We start from the raw sequence: 21303 nt of genomic DNA on the forward strand, positions 1-21303 counted from the left end.
TAAATTCAGTAGTCGAAAAAATTAAGCCAGTGAATAATCCAAATAACAAAATCCGCAAAGAACTGGACATGTATCTCGAAATGGATCTTCTTGATAGAAAGAGTTGTCCCCTGAAATGGTGGAAGGAACATGGAGTATATTTTCCGAATTTGAAAAAATCTTCATAGAACAAAGCGGTATTGTAGCAACATCCGTTCCTTGTGAACGAATTTTTTCCAAGACTGGACAAATTACATCCGACCGCAGGTGCAGTCTTAAGGCTGGAAAAGTGCGACAACTGGTGTTTTTGAATATGGATTCGAAAATATAGAAATGCGCAAAAAAACAATCTGTAAATAACCTTTAAATGACTTAATAACTGTAAATATTGTACACAAATAATGTTATGTGTAAAAACTTCTGAACTGTACTAAAAAAGTTGGACCTTAAAGCTTGGAGTAAACCTATCAAATAAGTCATGGTTTTATTTTTCTTAAAAAACGTCTAATCTTATTAATTTTTCAAAACTGGAAATTATATTCTTACAAATAACTAAGCTGAATAAGCATCGAAATTCGAAATACTTGGACAGTAATAATTTATAACGTTTAATGCTTTAAGATAATTTGAATACATGTAGATATTAGTAAATTATCTAAAAAAATATAATAACAAATATAATGAATAAGGTTTCATCGAGTATGGAGAATTAAGCACTAAAAACAGACCTGAGTTAATAAATCACTAGAAATAATCAATTATAGTTGCATCAACGTCGGCGTTATTTTCAACAGTTATTTTCAATAGTTGAAAATTGCCAACGATAACGACGTTGGCATTGGATGGAATTATCGTCAACGCCCAGTACTAGTCTTAAGTATACCAATACCTTATCATTTTCCTCATACTATTTCAATGCATTTTTACTTGATTGCTTACTTTTATTTACATTATTTTCTTCTGTCAAAATATGAAGAGGTGTACGTGGCTCATACGAAAATATTTTAGCCATAGGAGACAAACCCGTGACAGAAGTAGGAGTGGAACGATAAGTATACAAACAATCTATTAGACGTTGAGCTGGTGACAAAAATTTAGAGTTTTTTGAAAACATAAATTTAATTAAAATCTTTTTGAATGTTTGAACAGATCGTTCTGCTAATCCATTTGACTCGGGATTATATGGTGGAGAAAATAATAATTTAATAGATTTTTCTTTACAAAAAATAGAAAATTCTTTACATGAAAATGGAGGACCGTTATCACAAACAATAGTTTTCGGAAAAGCAAATCTGGAAAAAACTTAAATTTGATAACAAATCCGAATATTTAGTATTTTTCATATAAAAACATTCTATCCACTTTGAATATGAATCACAAACTAATAAGTATTTGGAACCTTTTAACCGGTCAGCAACGTAAGCAGATATACACGATAAAATAACGATAGCAGTCAAGTACAATAAGCGTGTTTACACGTCAACGCGTGTGTTTCCACAAAAATCGTCATAACTCCGTTATTCTTCTAGTGACATCCCTAAAACAAAAAGTAGAATATTCGTATTGAATGAAGCTTCACATCTCTATTCAAAGTTATCCATAGAAACCCGTAAAAAGACCTACTCAGTGGAAGCAAATTTTACCCGCCAAATCGTAAAACGACGCCAAGAAAGCCGTTTGACGTGCCGACCCGCCTCGCAAGTTTAATTATTTTTTTAAAAATATATTTTGTATGAAATGGTCAAAAAGTGAAGTGACAGAATTGTTTATTGTACATTTGTACGATGAAATAAGTGTTTTTTTTTTACATTATCCGTGATTTTAGTATCGTTTTTACATAAAACATTACAGGTGAGTCATTTTTACAATTTTTTCATGTTTCCATTCTAAATTTAAATATTTACAAATGTTAATATTTATTTATGATACAACAATTTGAAAGCCTATTTTGTAACCTTTCTAAAACAGTTTTTACTATTCGGCTCCGTTCAGTAATGTTTCATTTATAGAGCTTTGATTGTGAGGCGGTAATAACACAACGTTTTCGTGAAATTGACATTTCGGTAAAGACATCTTAGCTTCAAGTTCGCGAAAAGTCGGAGGGGTTAAGTCAAAAAAATCCAAATGGACTCTTTCCCATGGACTTTCAGCAATAGGCCAATTATGACGCACATTTTTGTTAGCTTTTTGTACCGACTGACACATTTCACATCTAGAAATAATATCTTCAATATCTTGATTCATACCTAACCACCAAACATAAGAACGAGCAAGAATTTTTGATCTGACTATACCAGGATGACCATAATGTATTAAATTTAAGACTTTAGACTTAAGAGATTCTGGTATTACAATTCTGTCACCAAATAAAAGACATTTTCCCTTGACCGACAGTAAATTTCTGAACTTGAAATATTTTTTAATTTCTGGACTTGACAAGTTTTCAATCCAACCGATTGAAACATACTTAATGACTTTAAATAACATTTCATCTTTTTCAGAATGACTTTCAACTTCTGAAAATGGAATTAAGGGTGTTGACATGTATACAAAATTACATTCCTCTACATTAAATTGTTGTTCACTTGGCAAACGTGACATTACATCAGCTTGAGGATTTTTCAGTCCGTTTTTAAAAACTAATTTATAATTGTACGCTGACAATATTATAGACCATCTTATGAGACGTGATGCAGCTAAAACGGGGACTTTTTTATTTTCGGCAAATAAAGACAACAATGGAGCATGATCAGTATATATAGTAAAATGACGACCAATTAAATATTTATGAAATTTCTTGATTCCAAAAATAACAGCAAGGGCTTCCTTGTGCAATTGGCTATAATTTCTTTGAGCTGAATTTAACGTTGCAGACTCAAAAGCTCTAGGAAATTCTTGATTCTTTACGACATGACTTAAGACACATCCGACACCGTATGCACTGGAGTCGACTGTAAGACACTGTTAAGATTTCAGGTACTGAAATATTAATATTGGTGCTTGTCACCCTATGGGTGTGGCAACATTTATTTTTGTGTTAGCGATTGCCGGGGCAATTTCGTATTGCCACGGATTTTAATCGTTCTTCTCTTGTTACCATCCGTCTTGGGCGGTCGTTTTGGCAAAACGGCGGAGCTGCCAGGTTTTCACTTACATGTGGTTAATAAAACCGCGGAGAGAGATAGCAATATTGGGCTCACCTTACATGAGCTGCCCTACGGGTCTTTTTTATTGTTAAAATAAAGACCACTATTCGAGAGCTGGAGTTATTATTGAAGACTTACTCCAGTCATACTTCCTTGGAATCTGGTGACTCACCACGCCGGATTGCTCTGTCAGGAGAGTGAAGTCAAGATCCTGAACATTGGTCCTTCGAGCCGGATGATTATTATTTGGATTGATCCATTTGAGACGGAAGATCATTATTTGGAGTGGTCCAGTCGGGCCTCATCATCATCAGGAGTGGTCCAGTCGGCGTCCTCATCATCATCATTGGATTGATCAAGCGAGCCTCATCACGACGCTCGCATGCACAGCAAATCAGGTTGTAGCCTTCCTTTCATTGTCCTTTCAAATTCCATTTAAAAAAGCTAAAAATCTGTGTAGATGCCACATTATTTCGTATTGATTATATCGAATTATATTCGGGTGTTCATAATCAGATGCTTTCAAAATAGCATAAAATTGTTGGTGATAATAATTTTTATTGTTGTATTTTGCCGAATAACTTTGCTTTGCTTACCTACATATCTAGCCACGCGTTTGCAAGCTTTGTCTTTGCAATTTGCATGCCATAGTATTGTGATCGGTTTCTTTATAATCCATAGTATTATTTTTTTTCACGTCAAACGTCAAGCTGCCGTTTCGAGTTGTGTATTGTTTTAAATCAGGTTATTGTGGTATTCGTTTCTAAAAAATGGAACTCGACAAGTTGGTTAGACAGCGCGGGGTGTTGAAAGGTTCATTAACGAGATTTGAAACCTATTTAAGCAACGAAAATGATATTAGGCCCAGCGTATTGTCGTCGAGATTAGATGCCATCAAACCTTCTCTGATGGAATTCTCCAAAATTCAGCTGGAGATTGATTTATTGAATAAATCAGAAGATCATGACGCGAGGGATAATTTTGAAGGTACATATTTTAATTTAATTGCATTAGGACAGGAAATATTATCAAAATTTAAGAAGATTGAAAATGTCCCGATTAAATCTGTGAATTTACCACCAATATCAATACCAATTTTTTCAGGAGATAATCATAAATGGTTGACTTTTAAAAACTCGTTCATTGCCCTAATTCATGATAACAGTAAATTAAATCATGTTCAGAAATTTCATTACCTTATTAGTTATGTGTCCGGAGACGCACTTGATTTGATTAGTTCTCTAGAAATAACCGGGGATAATTATACTGCAGCCTGGACGATGCTTATTTCAAGATACGAAAATGTCAGACTTATTGCAAATAGACATCTGAATTTCTTATTTAATGTTACACCGTTAAAACGACAGAATCATCATGAATTGCGAAATTTAATTGATCAAGCAAACATTCATTTGAGAGCTTTACATAATTTAAAGCTTCCAACAGAACATTGGGACACATTAATTATACATATTCTAACCTCAAAGTTAGATAATCACACACGTAGCCTGTGGGAATCCATGGAGTGCGATAAAATTTATCCTACGTTCGAGCAGTTTAGCAATTTTATTTCACAAAGGTCGCAGATCCTGGAAACTATCCAAGGTGATAATGATGGAATGCAACAGAAAGCGGAACCAGTTGCAACAAAACCAAAGTTTTTTAATTTTAAGGAAAGGAATTCTACGAACAAGGTTACGTTAGCGTCAAGCAACGTCAATTGTATGCTGTGTAATGACAGCCATTTCATTTATTCTTGTAAAATATTTGTTAACAAAGCACCAGCGGCACGAAGAAAGTTCGTTTCAGAGAGCAATTTATGTTATAACTGCCTAAAGCCGGGGCACCCTTCAAAGGTGTGCAGGTGGAAGGAAAAATGCAGTGTTTGTGATCGAAAACATCACACTCTGTTACATATCAATACTGATAATGTACAAGCGGGTACTTCAACTGGCAAGGGTCAGTCGGAGGCACCAGTGAATTTAGCATGTCATAGCGACATGAACGGGCGAGAAATTTTACTATCTACCGTAATAGTAAAAATAGAAGACGCGTACGGTGGAACACACAAAATACGCGCACTTTTGGATTCAGGTTCAATGTCTAATTTTATTACAAAGGATACTTGTAAGAGATTAAATTTGCATTGTACAAAATTGAACATACCTGTTTCAGGTTTGCATAATAATTTAATTCATGTAAAGGAAACAGTTGACATTAAATTTAAATCATTATGTTCTCAATACGAGGATGAAATATCTTGTTTGGTATTAGATGAGATTTCTTGCAATCTTCCACAGACCGTGATTAACCCAAAAATGTTGAACATTCCAGACGGTGTCCGGTTAGCTGATCCGCAGTTTTACCAGCCAGCTTCTATTGATATGCTGATCGGAGCAGAGGTTTTCTGGCAGGTGCTTCGTACGGATCAGATACAGTTAGGAAAGGGTAAACCTACATTGCATCGAACGGAGCTAGGCTGGATAATATCAGGAGCTGTACAGAGTCGTCATAATACGAGGCCAGTTAAAGTTTGTCATATTTCATTAAATTCTTTGCAGAACCAAATAGAAAGGTTTTGGAAGGTTGAAGAAACCGAAAATAGTAAGCATCACTCTCTGGAAGATAGTGAATGTGAAAGGATTTTCGAAGGCACGCATAAACGCGATGCAAACGGTAGATTTGTAGTCAACTTACCGTTTAAATCTAACCTATCTCAATTAGGAGATTCATTTAGTATTGCTAAAGGTAGATTAGCGTCAATGGGAAGGAAATTCTTAAGACAACCTAGTTTAAAGGAACAATACTCGGAATTTATTGATGAGTATCTTGCGTTAGGTCACATGACTGAATGTGAACCTCCAAAACGCGATGAAATTACTTATTATTTACCACATCACGCTGTATTTAAAGAAGCAAGCACAACTACTAAAATTCGTGTTGTTTTTGACGGGTCGGCTAAACCCGCTCGAGGGATTTCTTTGAATCGCGCTCTAATGATTGGGCCCACCATTCAAAATGATATATTTTGTCACTTGGTATTTTTCAGAAAACATCAATATGCAGTCACCGCAGATATTGCAAAGATGTACCGCCAAATTAATATCAACCCGGAACACAGAAATTACCAACGTATATTATGGAAAAGGGATGCGGAGGATTGTTTGAAACATTATACGCTAAACACGGTGACATATGGTTTGGCTCCTTCGCCTTATTTAGCAATACGTTGTCTGCACCAGCTAGGTAATGACGTTTCATTTACTACATTTGATACTCCCACGGAGTTGCCAGAAACGGCGAGGATAGTTTTGGTTACTAGTAGTCCTGTCGATTGGGAAATATTTAATAATTATTCTTCATTAAGACGACTGAGGCGCGTAGTTGCTTATATGTTACGTTTCATACATAACTGTTCTAAACGAAAACCGATGCGGGTCGACGAGCTTTCTGTAATCGAACTGGAACATGCCATGCATGTAATGATTTTGAACGCTCAGCGATTCGCATTTCGTGATGAAATAGCTTCTTTAAGTAATGGAAGATTTGTATCTAGGCGGAGCAAGGTAAAGGCACTAAATCCTTTTATGCAGGATGGGTTATTGTGTGTTGGAGGTCGACTATCACAATCTGATATTACCTCGGTCTCTCAAAAACATCCAATTTTGTTACCACAAAATCATAAGTTGACTGACTTAATAATAACCCATCTGCATTATGAGAATTTGCATTTAGGATGTAATGCTCTGCTCGCATTACTGCGTTTACGGTTTTGGCCAATATTTGGTAAAAACGCAGTAAAGCGAGCACTGCATAAATGTATTGTATGTTTCCGAGTCCGTCCGCGCGAGTGTCGCCAGCTCATGGGTGACCTTCCTGCTGACCGATTCCGAATCCAAAGACCATTTTATGTAACCGGCATAGATTATGCAGGTCCAATTTTAATTAAGTCTGGTTTAACCAGAAATGCCAAGAGTGTAAAATCTTACATATGTTTATTTATTTGTTTTTCAACGAAGGCAATTCACCTAGAATTAGTGACTAATTTAACTTCAATGGCATTTATGAATGCATTGAAAAGATTTATAGCTAGGAGGGGTAAACCCTCACGACTCTTTAGTGATAATGGAACTAACTTTACAGGAAGTTATAGGGAACTTACTGAACTATTTGATTTTTTGAAGGCATCTGATAAGGAAATCCATAATTTTTTAGCCCAGCAGAATATTAGCTGGAGTTTCTTGCCTCCCCGCTCACCGCATCACGGTGGACTTTGGGAAAGTGCAGTTAAAATGACTAAGTTACATTTAAAAAAGGCAATGCGGTCAACTGTTTTGACATACGAAGGCATGAATACCATACTAATACAGATTGAGGCTTGTTTAAATTCCCGTCCTCTGACTCCATTATCATCAGATCCAAATGATTTAAACGCACTCACTCCTTCACACTTCCTTATTGGCGACAACCTGTTAGCATTGCCTGAGCTTGATATCCATCATCTGCCTACAAACAGGCTTAATATTTACCAAAAGATGTCTACCGTTGTTCAATCTTTTTGGCACAGATGGAGCCGGGAATACCTAGCAGAATTGCAGAACCGAGTCAAATGGCAAGAAGGACGTCAACGCAGTTTACAGCCTGGTGACATGGTCATCATCAAAGACAACCAACTACCTCCGCAGTACTGGAGGATGGCGCGAGTGACGGAGATCCACCCTGGTCAAGACGGACGCATCCGCGTCGTCTCCTTGAGGACGGCCAGAGGTGTCACCAAAAGAGCCGTGACACAGCTCTGTCTACTTCCCATGGAGGATCCTTCCTCCAACCTGGATTAAGAACAAATTACAACACTAAAAGTGATGTTATGTGTGAATCAAAATGCCGTCAGGCTCAACAGTGCCAAGTGATAAGATATTTTCTCATAAGTGGGTGCAGCGCACCAGAAGTTTCTACGTTATTAGACTTTTATTTTTTAATGTCAAGTCTGACATAGGGTTATATACGTTGTTATAAGTTTTTTGTTATTATTTTGATATCCATGTATTGAATATTGTTTATTTTTGTATGTGAACCTGTTGGGTAAATTCTGAGTACCAATGTTGCAATCTCTTCCTACATTATTTTATGAAAAACGACTATTCCTTAATACTCGTTTTGGGGCGGGAATATGTTAAGATTTCAGGTACTGAAATATTAATATTGGTGCTTGTCACCCTATGGGTGTGGCAACATTTATTTTTGTGTTAGCGATTGCCGGGGCAATTTCGTATTGCCACGGATTTTAATCGTTCTTCTCTTGTTACCATCCGTCTTGGGCGGTCGTTTTGGCAAAACGGCGGAGCTGCCAGGTTTTCACTTACATGTGGTTAATAAAACCGCGGAGAGAGATAGCAATATTGGGCTCACCTTACATGAGCTGCCCTACGGGTCTTTTTTATTGTTAAAATAAAGACCACTATTCGAGAGCTGGAGTTATTATTGAAGACTTACTCCAGTCATACTTCCTTGGAATCTGGTGACTCACCACGCCGGATTGCTCTGTCAGGAGAGTGAAGTCAAGATCCTGAACAGACACAATGGTTTTGACGGATCAAATAAAACTAACATAGTTTTATCTGACAAGAGAGACTTACTATTTATAAATGCTTTTTCGCATTCATCAGACCAACACCATTCTACATTCTTTCTTAATAAATTATGGAGTGGTTCTAGCACAGTAGGACACATAGGAATAAAATTCCTATAAAAATTCAACATTGACAAATACGATTTTAGTTGAGTAACATTTTCTGGACACCCAGTAGACTTAATTTTCTCAACATTCGACAAAGACGGACTTTTGCCTTGACCTGACAAAGTAAAACCTAAAAATTCAAAAGAAGATACAAAAAATTCACTTTTTGACACATTAATTTTTATATTAAACTCATTTAACTTTGACCAAACATTTTCTAAGGTATTAAAACACTCCGTTTCATCTTTACCATCTACACAAATATCATCAATGTATGCAGCACACTTTTTTATGCCTCCCAAGACTGTATCAATGACCATTTGAAATGTGGCAGGAGCCGATGACAACCCAAAAGGTAAACGATTGTACACATATAAACCATTACATGTATTAATTGTAAGTAATTCTTTACTAGAATCTGACACAGACAACTGTAAATATGCATTTGTTAAGTCTAATTTACAAAATACTTGACAACCTGAAAATTTATTAAAAATATCCCCTGGACGTGGAATAGGATATTGATCAATTCTCAATTGTGGATTGACTGTAGATTTTAAATCTGCACATAAACGTATTTTTCCATTTTGTTTTGGTACACAAACTATTGGAGAAGACCAACTACTACATATATTTAACTTTAGAAATGATGCCTTCGCTTTCAAGACGATCTAGCTCTTGGCATACTTCTGCACGCAGTGCATAAGGGACCTCATATGCTTTGTGGAAAACAGGAGTTGAATTATTTTTCAAACTTAAATTTACCGAAAACTCTCTAATTGGTAAGTCGTTATTCGTTTTAGAAAAAGAATTTAAATATTTTTGTGACAATTTTTCGACAATGTTTGATTTATTTTTTTCACTGACAGACACTGAATTTACAGTATTATCATTACCAATATTTGACATAAAAGAATTTATAAATGTATTTTCCCAAGACGGATTCAAAACATTTATCCAATTCCTACCAAGAATAGCTTCAGAAGATAGATTTTTAATAACTAATATTGGTAAATCCACGACAAAATTAGAATCATCTTTTACACTTACTTTTGCCATAAAAAATCCAAAACAATATAAATTTTGACTATTTGCTGTAAACAAATTACCATAGAACTGACTTAATTTACAAGTTTTGAAAAATTTTATGTACATTTTGTGACTTATCAAGGTCGATGAACTCCCTGTGTCAATCATGAAGGACATTTTCCTACCGTTTACAAACAAATCAATATTACCTGTTTCAAACACGGACATATTTAAAACATTTATATTACTCACACATTTTACATGATTTTGATAACACTTGATTTTGCACTAGAACAAAATTTTGACGTATGACCGTATGTATTACACTTGTAACATTTCCAATTCCTTGACGGACATGACTCTGGTTGATGACTGATAAAACACCTCTCGCATCTTTTTCTGGGATTTCCACGTGATGGAGATGAAAAACGACTTGATGACATTGAACTCCTTTGACCTTGTTGAGGACTAATAATCCTTTGACGTGACGTTTTCGGCTTTACTTGGAAAACTCCCGATGAAAGATCTTCTTTGTGTAATATTTCTGCAGAACAACTTACTGTCTCCATATTCTTGACAATTTTTTTTGCTTTTTCGTAACTCAGCGATTCATCTTCAGACAGTAATCTTATAGTCATGGCTCATTTTTCACACCGCACACCAATTTATCCCTCAAGGCTTCATCCAGAAATGCTCCAAAATTACATAATACTGACAGACTTTTTATTTCCGAAATGTAATCATCAATTCCCTCGTTCGACTGTTGCTGACGATTATAAAATTTATATCTTTGGGCGATCGTACATTTTTTTTCTTCATATTTATTTTGAAGTGTTGTTACAATCTCGTTATAAGTTAACTCTTCAATATTTTTCGGATGAACTGTTTCTTTTAAAATTTTATGTTTCTCCGCACCAATAATCATACAAAGATATCCAATTTTCTCTTTGTCCGTAATATTAATTACTTTTAAATAAATTTGAACACGTTCTAAAAACAATCCGAAGGTTTCACAACTCGACTCATATTGCGGCACTGGCAAAGTACTCATAGACATGTTAAAAATGATTGAAAAAACAAAGACGAAATCACTGTTTTACCCTGGACTTAATTTTACTCGTTTTAAATTTAATTTTTTTCGATTATCCTCGTCGCCAATTATTATATCGGGGATTATTAAAATAAAAGACTGCTGACACAGACCTAAGATGTTTATTGACACTACGCACACTCGTTATAATCTCCCACGTGACGCATCAGGACTGCCAACATAGCCATACATAACAATTCTCACGTGCATTGTATGTCAAATGTCTTTAATCATTTTCCTATAGACATTTCATGAATGTATGTTTTTTTCCAATTATGGTATTGCCAGTTACAAAAACAAGCAAAAGAAATATTAAATGCTTTATTTCATAAATGGCAATAAAATTCGCCCAGGATGACGTAGACATTTAACATTAATTGCATACTTACTCATAATAATTTTACTGTAAAAATAATGATTTCATCATTTTTTCTTAAATTTATTATGGCGAATATTTAAACATTGAATTGTATAGTAAATTGTATTTCTTAGTCCTCCTCACTATTGACTGGGGTGACCTGTGATGAGGCGGACTAAAGTTATTCATATCTGTTTTATTTTTTTTCTATGTCTTTTTAAATGTTTTTTCATTAATCTTTTTCAGCCAGATTTTTATTCTTGATTTTAATAATTCAAATTTTCTATTCGCTTTATATCTTGGTGAAGGATGTGAAATATAATAAATATAAAAAATAAATATAATTTCTTTGTCCGAATGTGGTTTAATGACTGGAAATTTTTTTATCACGACATAAAGTTTATAAGTTCCTGCCCGGGACCACTTATTTCTAGATTTGTAACACTCTGAATTCAAAGGTCATCGTAATGTGACCATGCAATTTTGAATATTGGAATTAATAGAACATTTATTTATATAACACTTGAAACAAGTATGTATTACTTTTTCAAACACAGTTAACTTATTATGTGGCACCATTTTTCAAAATAAATAATCACTTCGTTTTTGGTTCTGAAAATGAATGCGACTATTTTCCAAAATCTATTAATGGAAGACAATCAAAATAACGTACCTTTAGATGATGTTCTGTCTATTGACATTAATGGCATTTTGCAAAAACTGTATGTACAACCAAATTTAAATGTTGATACAAAAGTTGGTGATTGGATACATACTAAATTTATAGTGAAGAAGAGCCTCAAACATTACATGGGAAATATTATAAAAATACTGATAAGGAAACAGTCAAATATGTAAGAAGGGTTTCACATTTAACCAGAAACGTATTTTCTTTCCCGAAAGTTGATGACGTATCCAATATTTATAATGCAGATATTATATCTGTTTTGCCAAACCCCTTAACTGGGAGAAGAGGAGAATTCGTTTTCAAAATGTCCTTTATTGGTTTTAATATTCAATAAGATACTTTAAAAGTTCTATATATTTTTCTTCTTTTGGAGATGTCATTAAAACTAATACTATTTTAGAAAGTAGATAAAAACCGATTGGATTTTTATTCGAAATATACTTTGATACTTACAAAGTGCAATATTTTAATTTCATACATAAAAAAAATTGAAAAAAAAATTACCACAAATATTTTTGATCAAAACGACACAAAATTTCAGAGAAATCAAAATTTAAAAAATCCCAGTGGCGGCTCGTGTCTTTTCATAAGTTTGAAAAATTCGACATCATTGATGTTTTTTAATCTGAAATGATTAATGATTTCCTGAAAATCTTCATGCAAAAAACTGACTTTTCGAAAAAAAAAAAGAAGACGTTTTCAGCTACAACAAGATCAATAATGTCGATTTTTGCAAAATTAGCAATCTAGTATGTACACACAAAAGTCACAAGCCGCCACTGAAAAACACAGTAGTTTTATTTTTGGAGTTTGCAAGAAAAATGTCACCACACTTTTCATATCATTCTTACAAAAAAAATTTTGAACTTGCTTTTAATTTCCTGAACGCAACATTAAAAAAAAACTGAAATGTTTAATGCATTGCTTGAACATTTTAAAATGTTTATTTCTTTAAAATATATTGTTACCAACATTATAAGAAAACATTACTTTAAAGTTCTTGTTCGGTCAGTAGCTGAGTTGGCATCGCGTTTAGGTCCCACCCAGGCATAGTGTGTTCATTTGTAAAAGGCGTAGTGTGTTCAAATATGTAAAAGCCCAGCTCGGTGTAAAACCAAATAAAATATGTGCCTAGTTACCGGCATTTTTATATAACTGGTGCGTTTTGAAATAAATTCCTCGGCTGGCCAAGTTCTCCATCATCACACAAGCAACATTTTCCGCTTATTGTGGTGGTAGTAGGGGATTTTCAAATATTGTCAGGTTATTCGTAACCTGGGAATGTTTGTCTTTCTTAAAAAAATATATATATAAATATATCACACAAGTGATAAAGTAGGTACCAAAATTATTCTATTAATTAATACAGTCAAACTTGGTTATAACGAGCACGAGGGGACCGACTAAATTTGCTCCTTATAGCCATTAATCGTTATATCCAAAATAGGTTTTTTAAAAGTTTACCTACCTGCCTCTACTATCAATTTATTAGCAAAAGTACAGTATATTTTCAAAATAGAGATATTTGAGTTATTTTCGAAAAGAAGTAGAAGACAAACACTCCCCCTACAGTACACATACAACTGATTGTATGAAGAATTCCGATAATGTCCCTACCTATAATATAATATTTTAATATAAAATTATTTTTACTGTCACTTTTTAAAATTGGAACTGATTTGTCAAGAAATTAGATTATCCTGCGATTTTTCACAGCTAATATTTAAGAGTTTTTGCAACTTTTAAACAACTTACAATAAAACGTAATTTCCTACCTTGGTGTTATAGTTTGCCCTGCGTATTCCAATGTTGGGGCACGGAGAACCCGGGCGGGCACCTTTTCAAAATCTTCAGACACTTTCAGACCAAACTCTTTCAAGCTTGGGTCGAGGTTGTACTTCATCTGCAGCAGAAACAAAATGTTAGCATTTCAAGGTAATTAATAAGTATTAACACTTTCAAAAGCAACATTATACTTTTTGAGAGCTCATATACCGCAAGGAAATGAGCGCCAACTTTTTTTGTATGAAGAGATGAATAAATTTAGTTTTGTAAATTTCAAAAATTGTCAATTGTAGCATGTAATGAAAAAAAATCTTATTTTTCAGCTATGCGTAAGTCACATTTAACCATTTTCCAGAAGGGACAAAAAAAACTCACTTATACAGTGTTAAAAATGTATGAAGGTCATAAAAAGCGCTGTCTATGTATACCCGTATCCCATGTAGATACATCAGGAATTTGGTGAAATAAAAAAAACTACATTGAAAGCAAAAGTGTGACAATAGTTATTTATATGGCACTAAACTCTGGTTGAAAATGTTGCTTATTCTTATTCATTAAAATTATCTGAATGAAGAATTATTTGCAATTTAATGTGTCGGTTCAAAATGATCAAATTCGTTATGGAATACCCCTGAGTTGCTACATTTAATTTCCTTCCATGTTACTGGCAGGACAATTACAAGACAGTACCTACCATCAGTGGGGGCTCGTCTACGAAGGTCTTTTGGTCAAAGACCTCCCAAAATATGCTGCAATAGTATTAATATAAAAAAGATTTAACAAACTACCCGATTATTAATTTATTTTTAATATTCTTGCATATTCGTACGGTAATAGCGAGTTCCAGGGCCATCTAGTGTCCAAATGAGAAGCTGCTGTATGTATCTAGCGTGGGTCACTTCAAGTCTTTTTGTCCCGAAGCTATCTCATTTCTTTCTCATTGCTATACAGACAGAGGAGGTAAACACTATCATGTCTGAAGTATGCTAAGTATCATACAAAATTTATTTTCAAGGGATTTTCGAATATGAGGTGATTCGCCCTTGAGGTGATTTTTTCACGAAAACGGCGCTATATAAATAATCCAATCATTATTATTATTATAACCGTGGTGAGATAGGGATATCTACGACCTTAGATTATTAAGGTATTAGAGGGAGATGTGAAAAATGTAAAGAGCTTTACAATCGACAGCTCCAGAGTAAAGGAAAACCGACAAAAATAAAATATTCACCAGCCCTCAGATCGTTTGCTCTCACTCTACACTTTTACTCACCAAAAGCTTACGATTACGTCCGAAAAAGTTTTAATACATGTTTGCCACAAGCCAGGACCCTTGGGAAGTGGAACCAGAGTATTGATGGCCAGGCTGGATTCACAGCGGAAGCATTTCGTGCTTTGAAGATGAAAGCTGAAGCTTCGAGCAAAAAAATAATTTGCGGACTTGTGATCGACGAAATGGCGATAAGGACTAAGGTAGAATTTGATGGCACTGATTACCACGGATTTGTTGACATGGGCACTAAGTTAGACGGTGATTGTCTAACAAGGGCTAAAGAAGCCTTTGTATTAATGGTTGTAGCAATCAATGATAGTTGGAAGCTGCCTGTTGGTTTTTTTTTAGTAAACGGAATTTCTGGGGAGCAAAGAGCGAATTTAGTATCAACATGTTTGGAAAAGATTCATCTTTCGGGTATTGAAACAGTGTCGCTAACGTTTGATGGGTGTCCGGCGAACATTTCTATGGCCAAAATCCTAGGCTGTTCGTTTGATCCCACAAATTTAAAAACTAACTTCGCTCATCCTTCTACTAAGGAAGATGTTTGCATATTCTTGGATGCCTGCCACATGGTCAAGTTGGTTCGAAATGCTTTTCAATCCAAAAAAGTGATAATTGACTCAAATAAGACTGAAGCCAAATGGAATCATTTGGAAAGCTTGAATCAAATTCAAAATGAAAAAATCCTACATTTTGCTAATAAATTAAGGCCAATACACATAAATTTTCATAATCAAAAAATGAAGGTTAAATTGGCAACACAGTTGTTTAGTGAGAGCGTTGCTGATTCCTTAATTTTGTGCCAAAGTTATTTGAATTTGCCCGAATTTAGAGATGTTAACGGAACTGTTCGATTTTTAAAAATTATAAATGATTTATTCGACGTTCTTAATTCAAGAAATTTGAAACAATTGGGTTTTAAAAAACCTTTAAACCCTGATAATTTTAATAATCACCTTGTTTTTTTAAAAAAATCCAAAGAATATATTATGTCACTTAAGTTCAACGATGGGCAACATGCTATTTTATCCAATAGAAAAACTGGGTTTATTGGATTCTGTGTAGACATAGAGAGCACAATAACAATGTACAATAATCTAGTAATTAAAAAAAAGATGCTTAATTTTTTACCACTCTATAAGTGCAGTCAAGACCACATAGAACTTTTCTTTGGGAATATTCGTTCTCACGGCGGATGCAATAATAATCCGACAAGTCGCCAATTTAAAGGCATTTATAAAAAAACCTTGTTGCACATGGAACTGCGTGATTCTTTCAGCGGTAATTGCATTCCTTTAGATAACATATCTGTATTAACTAGTTCATCGGCAATAAAAACTATAAATCAATCTTCAAATAGGCGTACGGTGGAGGATGAAGAAAGTGTTTCGGAGGATTTCGACAAATTTGATATGAATTTTGTTTTTAATCCCGTTAATATTTCCTCGGATTCTGACCGACAGATCATAACTTACATTGGAGGATATGTTGTCAGATCCTTATGCAAAAAAATTATCTGCGAAACTTGTATCAACTCTCTATATTCAGTAGAAAAATCGTTCCAACATGTATTAATTGCACTTAAAGATAAAGGAGGTCTTGTCTATCCTTCTGATGATGTAATCGCAATTTGTTTGAAGACTGAATCAATCATTAAGACGATGTTGTCTGAAAGTGGGGGTAAAATGCTTCTTCCAAAATACAACAAAGCGACCATTCTCAGTAAAGCTTTGAAAGAATTCATAGGTATTCCAATATTTAAGTCCTTGGAAGACCACATGTATGAACAGTTTCCAACATCGAACCATCTCATTAATTTATTGAAAGCAGTAGTAGAAAAATATATTGACATAAGAATTCATTATATTAGTAAACAGTACGATCACATACCCGCCAAAAAGCGACAATTGTACAATAAGTTATTGCATTTCAAGGGACAGTAGGTTAACAGATTCTGGTTTTAAGTGATTTTTTAATTATTTTTATAATTTTGATAATTTTCCCATTTTTATGCTTAGCCATACTTGTTGTGTTTTTTTAATTGTTTATCTCCATGGTATTTTTGTAATTATTCTGTCTTTATAATAATTAACTGATGGCGGCTATCAATAGAATATACCAAAATTGTATGAAGACGGTAATGCATTGTTAATCATATCGGTGGTACCAGAAATGGCCATCTGTGGCATTGTTGCTAAACATTTGAGAAGCCAGGTTGTTTGGAAATAGTGTGTAAAATAGTGTGTGAAATAGTGTGTCACACTATTTCAAAAGTTATTTCACCAATACCTTATAAACATCGTAGATGTTTCCCATTGTATCATTGGCTGGGCATCCCTCAAAAGTCAACGATACTATTTCTGCCTCGTTGTATTGACCAATTCTAAGCACTGCTTCACTAAATTAGCTCGTTGTTCATCTGACACGAGGTTAAATATGATTACGAATACGATTCATGTGCAATTTTTTAGATTGTTTTATATTTTCAATCAATAACTTCAACTTTTTATCCCTAAGCGAATCTCCAATAAGTCAATTGCATCACATTTTATTTTTTCCGGTGTAGATAAATATTCTAAGATATTCCGTGTTTTTTTATCGTATTTTTGAAACCATGGCTTGATGTTTATATTTGTTCATTTTGTATCATGCCTATAAATTGTGTTTATAACATAATATTTTATTAATTATTTAAAATTGTTATTCATGTCTCCTGTACTTATCTTTTATTTGATTTTTTTTTTCTTCCTTTTTTTGTTATCACTGTAAAACTTTAGGGGTTTTTCTTATATTATTTACGACCACTCCTTACCTTAAAGTCAAACACCAGCTTCCATAGGGAAATAATATAATAATGCACAAAATTGTACTATGCAAATCTGTTGATTAAATAAAATAATACTACCTAACTCTATATTATCAAGTTATTCGTAATCCGGGAATTTTCGTCTTTGAAAATAAATCTTTATATATGTATATATAAGAAATCTCGTGTCACGGTGTTTGTTGTCGCACTCCTCCGAAACGGCTCGACCGATTTTTATGAAATTTCGTATGTATATTTTTTAGGTATGAGAATAGGTCGTAAAGTATATTTCTTACCAATAGGTGATTAGGTGTCCCTATTCAGAAAAAATAGGGTGTCCTTATCTAAAAATAATTTATATGGCAGAACAACGTTTCCGGGTCAGCTAGTATATATATAGTTGATACACTGTAAAACTGTTAAGTTATTTAATTTGACTTTTATGTCGTTTTTATTAGAGTTTTTTCATCGAACTCTTTCAGCCAGATTTTTATTTTTGATTTGTATTCATGAAACTTTTCCAATATTTTTTTCTATCTGGAGGAAGGATGTTGTCAATTTTTGTTACAAAATAAATTAAGTTTCTTCATCGCAATATGGGTTTATAACTTGCAATGTTTTCTGTCTTTTTGATTCGTGATTAGTGTGATGGATAAGTTTTAAGTTTTTTCTTATATTATTAACGACAACTCCTTTCCTAAAAGTCAAGCACCAGCTTACATAAGGAAAGAATATAATAATGCACAAAATTGTACTCTGCAAATCTGTTGATTATTTAAAATAATTCTACCTAATAAAGAAAAAAAATCTATTCAAACTGATGAATTGCGCAATGTTAGCACCAAGGAATAGCGCTGCGAGTTTCAGCAAGTTCAAAACATTAGTTTTTTACCCAATTGCACTTGTTAGATACATTCCCTGAAGATTGATACCGATTTATCGATTGATCTTGATTTGGCAAAAAAAGAGTTACGTGAAATCAGATTTAGGTAATTTACAATAACATGTATGGTACAATAAATAAATAAACAATATGTATGTCTTTTGTTACTTCCCTTTCCGCACTAGTTAATTTTATATTTTTACCACCATTCTTTGTTTGGCAAATAATGCGTAATGCGCTGTATGCCCAAAATGTGATAAAAAATTACGGATGTTTTTTTAATAAAAAATAAATAAAATAATGTGCAGCCCGTTCACAGTTCGGCCCTTAACTCTGACCCATGACCCCCTCCGCGCTCGCTTACCGCTCTTCCCCGTCTCTATCCCCTCCCACAAGGGCGTCGACAATTATGGGAGCTTCATTGGTTTTGCGTATTCTAATACATCTCGACAAATTATGCCGCTTCCATTGATCCTAGTTCCATGCTTCAAATAGAACTGTTTCATTTGGTGAAATGTAAACCATTGTAAACCAAACAGAGTTAAGACTCTGGATGTGCAAAATGCAGTTGATTGATTTATTGCATCTAATGATCAAATGATATTTATTTGCAAAAACAGTATAAACCAGTACATTGCAATAATGGTAATTAATAATTACAAAAAAGTTAACAACAAATACATTTACAAGTAGGACAAAAAAAAAAGTTTCAAATGTAGGTTTACAATGTTAAGTCTTGAATAATAATATTTCACGTTAATATGTTGTAGGACATGTGGAAAATATCCACATTTCCTGCGAGGCAGTTAATTAACCTAGTGATTCTTCCCAAGGGCATCACCATTGGTAAGTTCGTTCTGCACCTAGGAAGAATCAAAAGCCTGTGTTGGCGGCCTCGCGCAAAATTATCCGGGACATAGAATCCTATTTTAGCCAGAATGTCTGGTATTGAGACTAAACCGTTTAGAAGCTTATACGTCATCAGGAGTAATGCAACATCCCTTCTGGAACTAAGGCTACATACACCAAGCATTCCCGAGATAAATGCTGTTGGAAACAGCCATGGGTAAAAACCAAACTCTCTCATGTAGAGGTATCGTAAAAACTTCTTTTGTATCTTCTCGATCATTAGTACATAGACAGTGTCTTCTGGCCTCCATACCTGAGATCCACTCTCGAGAATGCTACGCACTAAGCTAAAGTAAAGCAGCCTTATAACTGCAAGGTTGGTCAAGTCAGTGTATGACAAAACCCAACATCTTAGTGGCTGATTTACAGATCTTTTCAATATGAGCGTGAAATGTTAAGCGAATGTCGTATAAAATTTCCAAGTCCATGTATGTACTTAGGTATTAAATTTCTGCATTATGTCTGTTAGAGCCCTACGGGCGTTCAATAAATAAATGTACATAGGTACTTCTGGAGAAAGGTCTTTCTTTTCTTTTTTTTTGATTGGTGAATGTAAATCTGCACCTTGCTAATTATTTACCCGCAACTGACGCACACATACGTGATTTTAAAAGTAAGGCTGGCACATATGTGTGTAACCGAGCGGAACCCAAAATTCAAAGCAAAATGTTTAAGTCAAACGGTACTCAATCAGGATATAAACGCGCTTATTCCATTACCATCTGTTGAGATATTCAAGAAAAAGTCCCCAATTTTCGGCAGCCATGAAGCCGTCTCCTGCCATTTAGTCAATAATTATATGTACCTCTTTCGTTTCAGTTTTGTTTATTTAATTGCATATTTTGTCAGCCAGTGAATCATACCAATGCAGGATGGATGCCGCTGTCAATATGATAGATTTAATCAACGTATAATATGTTCTTCTTCTTCTTTCGTATGGTGCGGGGTCGTAGGCAGTGGCGGCTAGTGACTTTTGGGTGTTCTAGAGTGCCAATATTACATAAAAAGGGAATTATTGATGTTGTTGTAACTGAATTTTTTTTTTTTTTTTTTCGCTAAATCGATTTTTTGTATGAAGATTATCAGGAAATTATATTTTGGCCGTGCGCAGCGCGGATTTCCTGAAAATCTTCATAAAAAAAATAGAATTTTCAAAGAAAATAGTTTTCAGCTACAACATCAATAATGCCATTTTTTGTGATATTTGCACTCTAGAACACCCAAGTCACGAGCCGCCACTGGTCAGAAGGGAACATCTAGGTTAGTTCTTTAATCCCGCCGAGGAATGAATGTAGCTGGCATTCTTGTGGTCTGCACCGCACCACATTCACACATTGCTGACTCAAGTCCCCCACCTGTGCATCATGTGGGCACAGCAGCTGTGGGCGGTGTGAGCTAGATAAGATGTGCTGTTTAACCAATGATGGCTACTGAATACTGGCGCAGGGAAGGTAATTAGACAATAGGTTAGTAAAACATACACTGTCAATGGCATCCATGATCTTCTTCTTCCGTTCATTTGCCGGAGCCACAGAAGACTGTATCATGTTTGTAGTTTGTTTTCCATCCATTTTACGGACAATTACCTGTGAATACAAAACACATGTTAATAAA

The 21303-nt window shown here is 34.4% G+C and overlaps 2 protein-coding genes across 3 annotated transcripts in view; one reads left to right on the forward strand and one right to left on the reverse strand.

The window, feature by feature from the left end:
* The window catches only part of LOC149420763 (protein argonaute-2-like), a 98350-nt gene that overhangs the window by 35707 nt on the left and 41340 nt on the right, over positions 1–21303 (reverse strand). Inside the window, exons 10-11 of the mRNA XM_089635511.1 lie at positions 21171–21275; positions 13803–13930 (exon numbers count right to left, since the gene is read on the reverse strand). Of these exons, the coding sequence (XP_089491637.1) occupies positions 13803–13930; positions 21171–21275 (233 nt within the window). The remainder of the gene's footprint in view (positions 1–13802; positions 13931–21170; positions 21276–21303) is intronic.
* Positions 3579–8643, forward strand: LOC149420764 (uncharacterized). Of its 2 annotated transcripts, none has more exons than XM_089635513.1 (2): positions 3579–4112; positions 6175–8643. In XM_089635513.1, exon 2 carries the CDS (start codon positions 6212–6214, stop codon positions 7961–7963), a length of 1752 nt encoding a protein of 583 aa, XP_089491639.1. In that variant the 5' UTR covers positions 3579–4112; positions 6175–6211; the 3' UTR covers positions 7964–8643. The 2 variants fall into 2 exon arrangements, with proteins under 2 accessions (XP_089491639.1, XP_089491638.1); XM_089635512.1 differs by having other exon boundaries at positions 3612–4112; positions 5460–8643.

The sequence above is a fragment of the Hesperophylax consimilis genome, chromosome 9 (genome assembly GCF_061612785.1).
Source record: "Hesperophylax consimilis isolate HC1 chromosome 9, BYU_Hcon_1.0, whole genome shotgun sequence".
Classification (NCBI taxonomy): domain Eukaryota; kingdom Metazoa; phylum Arthropoda; class Insecta; order Trichoptera; family Limnephilidae; genus Hesperophylax; species Hesperophylax consimilis.